The 7,912-nt window shown below is 41.6% G+C and overlaps 1 protein-coding gene across 2 annotated transcripts in view; it reads right to left on the bottom strand.

Moving 5' to 3' along the window:
- cibar1 (CBY1 interacting BAR domain containing 1) overlaps positions 1 to 6,223 on the bottom strand; it is a 95,908-nt gene extending 89,685 nt beyond the window's left edge. For both annotated transcript variants that reach the window (XM_060904747.1, XM_060904746.1), the window contains exons 1-2: positions 6,012 to 6,223; positions 3,659 to 3,893 (exon numbers count right to left, since the gene is read on the bottom strand). In XM_060904747.1, the coding sequence (XP_060760730.1) occupies positions 3,659 to 3,893; positions 6,012 to 6,040 (264 nt within the window). In that variant the 5' untranslated portion in view covers positions 6,041 to 6,223. The remainder of the gene's footprint in view (positions 1 to 3,658; positions 3,894 to 6,011) is intronic.
- Positions 6,224 to 7,912: the final 1,689 nt, after the last annotated feature.

Below are 7,912 nucleotides of genomic sequence, written 5' to 3'. Positions count from 1 at the left end.
GGGGGGATTCGTCCCACCCAGATTTAAATTCACCTCGTTCGGTCCCCCCCACTTATAGGGAGGAAAAAACGTCTATGCTGTCTTTCTTTGCATAAGGCAAACCTCACGGAAAAATCAAAAGACTAATTACCATTCGGTTTATTGAGGTGCACAGCAGTGTATACATAGTTGCAACAACTCACATAAAACAAAACAAAGACTGATATTCGGTTGGTTGAGCTGCGCAGACTGCACAAGTTGCGAGCTCGAGCTTGGTTGCTATGGTTACTAACAACAAGTTTGACAGGCATATCGGGGTTTGGGGTTGGTTTGCTGGCAGCTTTGTCCCCCCCAGTTCAAAAAACGTATCTGCGCCCCTGCGCATGACATCAATGCGAGGGACGCTTCGGGCTGTGAAGGTTCTGAATCTTCTCAATGGAAGGACGCAGAGGTTAGGGAGCCGATTTCCATTTGGGGGGATGCAGCTATTCAAGCTAGATTGGATGAGTCATACCGCAACCGGGCGGTTTTACTTCCGTAAACACTGGCCATGCTCACTGCGTGTGACGTCGTCGTATCCTGCAATGCGCATGCGGAACACTTTTAGGTCGCTTTTCGTTCATACGGAGGATCACATACAAGTCGCATATATTTGTTAATGTGAACGACCTCACAAAAAAATCGGAATTGAGCATTAAGCCTTGCAGTGTGAACGTAGCGTAATTCTGCTTGTCTCTAATCATCTCTACTTCTCATTTCATTAATTTATTTTATTAACTTGTTTTCAGTTTGGTGTAGGTCTATAGTAGTAGTAGTCACCAGTGGTAGTGGCAGTAGTGGTTGCTGTTGTAGTAGTTGATGTTGCAGTAGTTGTTGTTGTAAATCTCCTCTCTCATTATCTGTAGCCGCTTTATCCTTCTACAGGGTCGCAGGCAAGCTGGAGCCTATCCCAGCTGACTACGGGCGAAAGGCGGGGTACACCCTGGACAAGTCGCCAGGTCATCACAGGGCTGACACATAGACACAGACAACCATTCACACTCACATTCACACCTACGGTCAATTTAGAGTCACCAGTTAACCTAACCTGCATGTCTTTGGACTGTGGGGGAAACCGGAGCACCCGGAGGAAACCCACGCGGACACGGGGAGAACATGCAAACTCCACACAGAAAGGCCCTCGCCGGCCACGGGGCTCGAACCCGGACCTTCTTGCTGTGAGGCGACAGCGCTAACCACTACACCACCGTGCCTCCCCTTGTTGTAAATCTAGTATGACTAATTACCTTGGGTATCAGGGGTATCAGTTTTTTCAGGTGAATGTTCTGCCGAAGAATGACATATGTATTTTTTCTTTTTTTTCTTATCCATGTTTTCTTGTCTCTTTCGAATATTCGTACATAGACCGTAAGACACCGCCTAGCGACAGACTTGGATCAGGTTTTACTCGCTTGGGACGCTACAAACGGGGCGGTGTAAATACACGAACGGGTCCGACGTATATTCAATATGGCGGCGGTCAAAACAAATTCATCCGATGCTGAAATCTGTTGAATATCCAGATAATTATGTTGGAAGTTGCATATTTGTGCAAGATTTTCGATATTGAGACCATGAAGTCAAGTAATACACCACGGAACGTTCCAAATAGGGTAATAAAATGCTCGCGTCCATACTGGCCCCTGCCCCTCTCGACAATGCGTTCATTATTCGAAATAGTGCATCTTAGACGCGGGCGCGCCAACAATCTGAGTCTCTGGTAATATTAAACAATATGATAGTCTAAAAATCCTAGGATTAACTTTGCAAAGTAACTGTAAATTCAGTCAACATATTAAGAGTAAGCTGCATGAAGCGAACAAAGGATTGTATATAATCAGAAGCTTGCGCAATGATGGATACAATCAGATTGAAATCGATCATCTTTTTAAAGCTATTATTATGCCCAAGATTATTTATGGGTTACCCGTTTATGGGGCCGAGCAATTCCAGCGTTATGGACGTGACACTTGAACTCAAAATGGCAACAAATGACCCAGTGCATGTTTTATTATCTCCCAGTATTTAAACAGGTGTTGCATATTTTAAGGCTGTACCATACTGGAGAAGTGATAGAGCAAGAACAATTCCCATAGTACATCTAGGGCATGCCAGAAAACGCCAATAAAAGATGCGTTATGGATGTGACAGAAAAAGTATCACTTTTCTTGGGTGACTGTACATTTTTATCAAACTCTGTGAAATCGTAAACCTAATGTCGAAATGGAGATATCCATTTGATAGAGGGGTCCAAGGTGAATATTAAAAAATCTTTGTTTAAAATATTTTGTATTTCATGCAGAGTTTCGGAAGGAAAAGTCAGCGTTATGGATGCGACGAAATTCCGTTATGGATGTGACGCGTCTGAAATAGACATGGCATATGTTTAGAAAATCAGCAATTTAACCACCATAACCCTTTGAAAAACTCTCTAAATATCAGCTAAAACGATCAAAGTTCTTAAATAATATTTAGGATGGCTATTGTTTTGCTGTTTTGTGGATTTTAGCATACATTTCTGTGGCTTGTGGCAATAATATAGAATTGTACATGATCAAAGTTGATTTTAGCTTGGGGTTTACATTATAAGAAAGAAAGACTGACATATTAAGGCGAAGGGAACAATTCTTCTGACAAATTGGTTCAACTTATTCACATCTGTAAAATACAGGCCTAGGTGATATCTCTGGGAGTGGTTTTGATGTATTACACGTTGCTTTATTTTTGCATGGTGAGGTTGACATTTACATGGAATTGCCCAGCCAGTCAATCTGACTTAAACGTCGTTCAACGATATTTAGAACGCTGTCATGAAAGACGATATACATCGAACAAGTTAGATATTTCGACTCTATTAGAAAAATGTGACAGGCGGTTATTTGAGAAAATATGTAATTGTAATCATCCGCTCTATAAATTACTACCAAGATATAAAAAGACCGCAATAAATCTTAGAAATAAATCTTGCTATTAAAATAAAATAAATACGGAGCGTTTTAAGAACAGTTTTTTAATAGAGTTAATTATAGATATAACTTGGGTGTATAAATTAATATAATTTTAAGTATCATCCATAATTACATAGTTTCCATTATTCCTCATGTAAATTTGCGCTTTATTTATATATTATATATATATATATATATATATATATATATATATATATTAAACTTTGTAACACCAGATACGTATTTTATCTTGTGAATAAAAACAAAATAAAAAAGATGACAGTTTTTTTTGTCTTTCTTTATTCGTAACCATGTGTTTGTTTAATACTAGGGGAAGAGTAAGAAGAAGATCTTTATCATTTGTCACATGCACACTCAAGCACAGTGAAATTCATCCTCTACATTTAACCCATCTGAAGCAGTGAACACACAAGTACGTACCCAGAGCAATGGGCAGCTATGCTACAGCGCCCGGGGAGCAGTTAGGGGTTCGGTGCTTCGCTCAAGGGCATTTCAGCGGGTTCAGGAAACCCACGCAGACATGAGGAGAACACAAACTCCAGACAAAGACAGGAAGCAGTTTTCTCCAGTCATCATGTGACTTTTTTTTGTCCGCTCCATTGAAGCATGGCAACAATTTTGGTCTTGACTCTCGAAAGACGGTTGATATAATAAAACTTTTATGAACACACCTGGGCATTTCTGTAGTCCTGAATTTTAGCAAGCTGATCTGCAAAATTCTTCAGTCCATTTTTCAGGTTGGGCGTCTCCATGTCTGCATAGAGACCAATCTCTCGGACCAGCAAGTCAGCCTTGTCCCTCAGGCGTGCTGTTTTGCGTACATACGCTGCAAAAAGCTGGCACATCTCCCCAAAATGTTTCTCCACGTGGGTGACGCTGTCCTGGATCTGCTTGGTCTGGGTGTCTCTGTAACAAGAACGACAGAGAAAAGCAGCATTGTGTGCATTATTAATTTTAAGCTAGTATTATGATTCACTGTGAACACTATTAACATGCAGAGTCAGATTATGTGGTTTTGCAGTAACTTTGACATCTGGCGAGTACAACCCCGATTCCAAAAAAGTTGGGACAAAGTACAAATTGTAAATAAAAACGGAATGCAATGATGCGGAAGTTTCAAAATTCCATATTTTATTCAGAATAGAACATAGATGACATATCAAATGTTTAAACTGAGAAAATGTATCATTTAAAGAGAAAAATTAGGTGATTTTAAATTTCATGACAACAACACATCTCAAAAAAGTTGGGGCAAGGCCATGTTTACCACTGTGAGACATCCCCTTTTCTCTTTACAACAGTCTGTAAACGTCTGGGGACTGAGGAGACAAGTTGCTCAAGTTTAGGGATAGGAATGTTAACCCATTCTTGTCTAATGTAGGATTCTAGTTGCTCAACTGTCTTAGGTCTTTTTTGTCGTATCTTCTGTTTTATGATGCGGCAAATGTTTTCTATGGGTGAAAGATCTGGACTGCAGGCTGGCCAGTTCAGTACCCGGACCCTTCTTCTACGCAGCCATGATGCTGTAATTGATGCAGTATGTGGTTTGGCATTGTCATGTTGGAAAATGCAAGGTCTTCCCTGAAAGAGACGTCATCTGGATGGGAGCATATGTTGCTCTAGAACCTGGATATACCTTTCAGCATTGATGGTGTCTTTCCAGATGTGTAAGCTGCCCGTGCCACACGCACTAATGCAACCCCATACCATCAGAGATGCAGGCTTCTGAACTGAGCGCTGATAACAACTTGGGTCGTCCTTCTCCTCTTTAGTCCGAATGACACGGCGTCCCTGATTTCCATAAAGAACTTCAAATTTTGATTCGTCTGACCACAGAACAGTTTTCCACTTTGCCACAGTCCATTTTAAATGAGCCTTGGCCCAGAGAAGACGTCTGCGCTTCTGGATCGTGTTTAGATACGGCTTCTTCTTTGAACTATAGAGTTTTAGCTGGCAACGGTGGATGGCACGGTGAATTGTGTTCACAGATAATGTTCTCTGGAAATATTCCTGAGCCCATTTTGTGATTTCCAATACAGAAGCATGCCTGTATGTGATGCAGTGCCGTCTAAGGGCCCGAAGATCATGGGCACCCAGGATGGTTTTCCGGCCTTGACCCTTACACACAGAGATTCTTCCAGATTCTCTGAATCTTTTGATGATATTATGCACTGTAGATGATGATATGTTCAAACTCTTTGCAATTTTACACTGTCGAACTCCTTTCTGATATTGCTCCACTATTTGTCGGCGCAGAATTAGGGGGATTGGTGATCCTCTTCCCATCTTTACTTCTGAGAGCTGCTGCCACTCCAAGATGCTCTTTTTATACCCAGTCATGTTAATGACCTATTTCCAATTGACCTAATGAGTTGCAATTTGGTCCTCCAGCTGTTCCTTTAACTTTTCCAGCCTCTTATTGCCCCTGTCCCAACTTTTTTGAGATGTGTTGCTGTCATGAAATTTCAAATGAGCCAATATTTGGCATGAAGTTTCAAAATGTCTCACTTTCAACAATTGATATGTTGTCTATGTTCTATTGTGAATACAATATCAGTTTTTGAGATTTGTAAATTACTGCATTCCGTTTTTATTTACAATTTGTCCCAACTTTTTTGGAATCGGGGTTGTAGGACTGAATTAAATAGAAGAAAAAATATAACAGACTTTCCATTAGCTCAGTTTGGGCAACTAGTTGCTTATGTTAATTCATTAATCAACTAAACTAAGTGCAATAATATTTCAAATGGTTAAAAAAAAAAGCATAAACACTACAAAAACAGCTGGCAGAGAACTAGACTAATAAAATAAACATTTCTACTTTCTTGCCTTATTATCTAAAAAGCTAGCAAGCTGAGGGAATAATGAAAATGATATGTAAAACGAAATGCTGACAAATTTAACTCCTGATTCCCCAAAGCTGACATTTATCGCCTTCATTTCACTGCTAATTAATGGCACACGTTAAGCTACTTGCTAATTAGCTAACAGTCATTAGCCACCTAGCAAAACAGCATTGTTTACCTTGCTCTAGCATCCGGAGTACGAATCATGATCTTACAAAACTAACAAATCACTTATCGGTTAATTTACAATACTCTACAGGCTTTTTCTGCTGTTTTTTCCCCTATATTTTGCAGACACAATTCGTGTTTTCCAACAAGCTAGCATTAGCTAAACAGCTAGGTAGCTAAATATTCGAGAAAGCTGTGCGCCGTTTCCATGGTGCTGTCTGAGCATTTCCGGCGGAAGTCGGTTGCCAGGATAAATGACAAAAGCGTCTGAAGTCCAACATCATGACTATGATAACAAAATGTATTAGATATCAGCTTACAACACATTTTAATGAAGAAATAATAATAATAATAATAATAATAATGTTTTCCATAAATAGTTCTCTTACAAATATCCTAAAATGGTCTTGTATTTTAAGAAATAGTATTAAGTAAGGGGAGTGATTACTGTTGCCTCATAGCAAGAAGGTTCTGGGTTCGAGCCCAGTAACCGGCGAGGGCCTTTCTGTGTAGAGTTTGCATGTTCTGCATGGGTTTGCTTCGGTTTCCAGTTAGGTTAATTCTTCTTCTTCTTCTTTTGGCTGCTCCCGATTACGGGTCGCCACAGCGGATCTTTCATCTTCATTGCTCCCTGTCTTCCGCATCCTTCTCTACCACACCTGCCACTTTCATGATCTCTCACCACATCCATGTATCTCCTCTTTGGCCTTCCTCGTTTTCGTGTGCCTGGCAGCTCCATCCTCAACATTCTCCTTCCAACATGCTCTGCATCTCTTCTCAGGATGTGCCCGTACCATCTCAGTCTCATCTCTCTTAGCTTCATTCCCAAGCTCTCCACATGTGCTGTCCCTCTGATGTGCTCGTTCCTTATCCTGTCCAACCTCCCATCGCAAACCTTAACATCCTCAACTCCGCCACCTCCAACTTTGCCTCCTGTCTCTTCGTTAAGGGTACGGTCTCCAGTCCATACATCACAGCTGGTCTCGCTACTGTCTTATACATCTTTTGCTGGGACTTTCCTATCACAAATGACTCCCGAAATCCTTCTCCAACTGCTCCACCCTGCCTGCACTCGCTTTCTCACCTCACTATCGCAGCCCCCATTTTCCTGCACAGTTGACCCCAGGTACTTGAATTCACCAACTTTCTTTACGTCTACTCCTTGCATCTTCACTACACTCTCATCCCCATTCTCCCCATTGATGCACATGTATTCTGTCTTGCTATTGCTCACCTTCATTCCTCTTCGTTCCAATGCATCCCTCCATCTCTCCAAACCCAACTCAACCTCCTTTCTACTTTCACCACATATCACAATATCATCCGCAAACATTATGTTCCATGGTGACTCTTGCCTCACTTCGTCCGTCAAACTATCCATTACTATGGCAAACAAAAAAGGACTCAAAGCAGATCCTTGATGGAGTCCCACCTTCACCTTGAACCAGTTAGGTTAATTCGTGGCTCTAAATTGACTGTAGGTGTGAATGGTTGTTTGCCCCTGTGGCAGGGTGTACCCTGCTTCTCACCCATAGTCAGCTGGGATAGGCTCCAGCTTGCCTGCGACCCTGTAGAACAGGATAAGCGGCTACAGATAATGGTTGGATGGAGTATTAAGTGAGGAATAAATCACATTGTAGTACATAGCATGCTCCTTGTCCATCCATCCAGCCATTATCTGTAGCCGCTTATCCTGTTCTACAGGGTCGCAGGCAAGCTGGAGCCTATCCCAGCTGACTATGGGCGAGAGGCGGGGTACACCCTGGACAAGTCACCAGATGATCACAGGGCTAACACATAGACACCCATTCATACTCACATTCACACCTACGGTCAATTTAGAGCCACTAATTAGCCTAACCTGCATGTCTTTGGACTGTGACGGAAACCAGAGCACCCGGAGGAAACCCA

Source organism: Neoarius graeffei, chromosome 22 (genome assembly GCF_027579695.1).
Source record: "Neoarius graeffei isolate fNeoGra1 chromosome 22, fNeoGra1.pri, whole genome shotgun sequence".
Classification (NCBI taxonomy): Eukaryota; Metazoa; Chordata; class Actinopteri; order Siluriformes; family Ariidae; genus Neoarius; species Neoarius graeffei.
The sequence above is the reverse complement of the archived record's forward strand: the minus strand, read 5'-3'. Positions and strand labels throughout refer to the sequence as shown.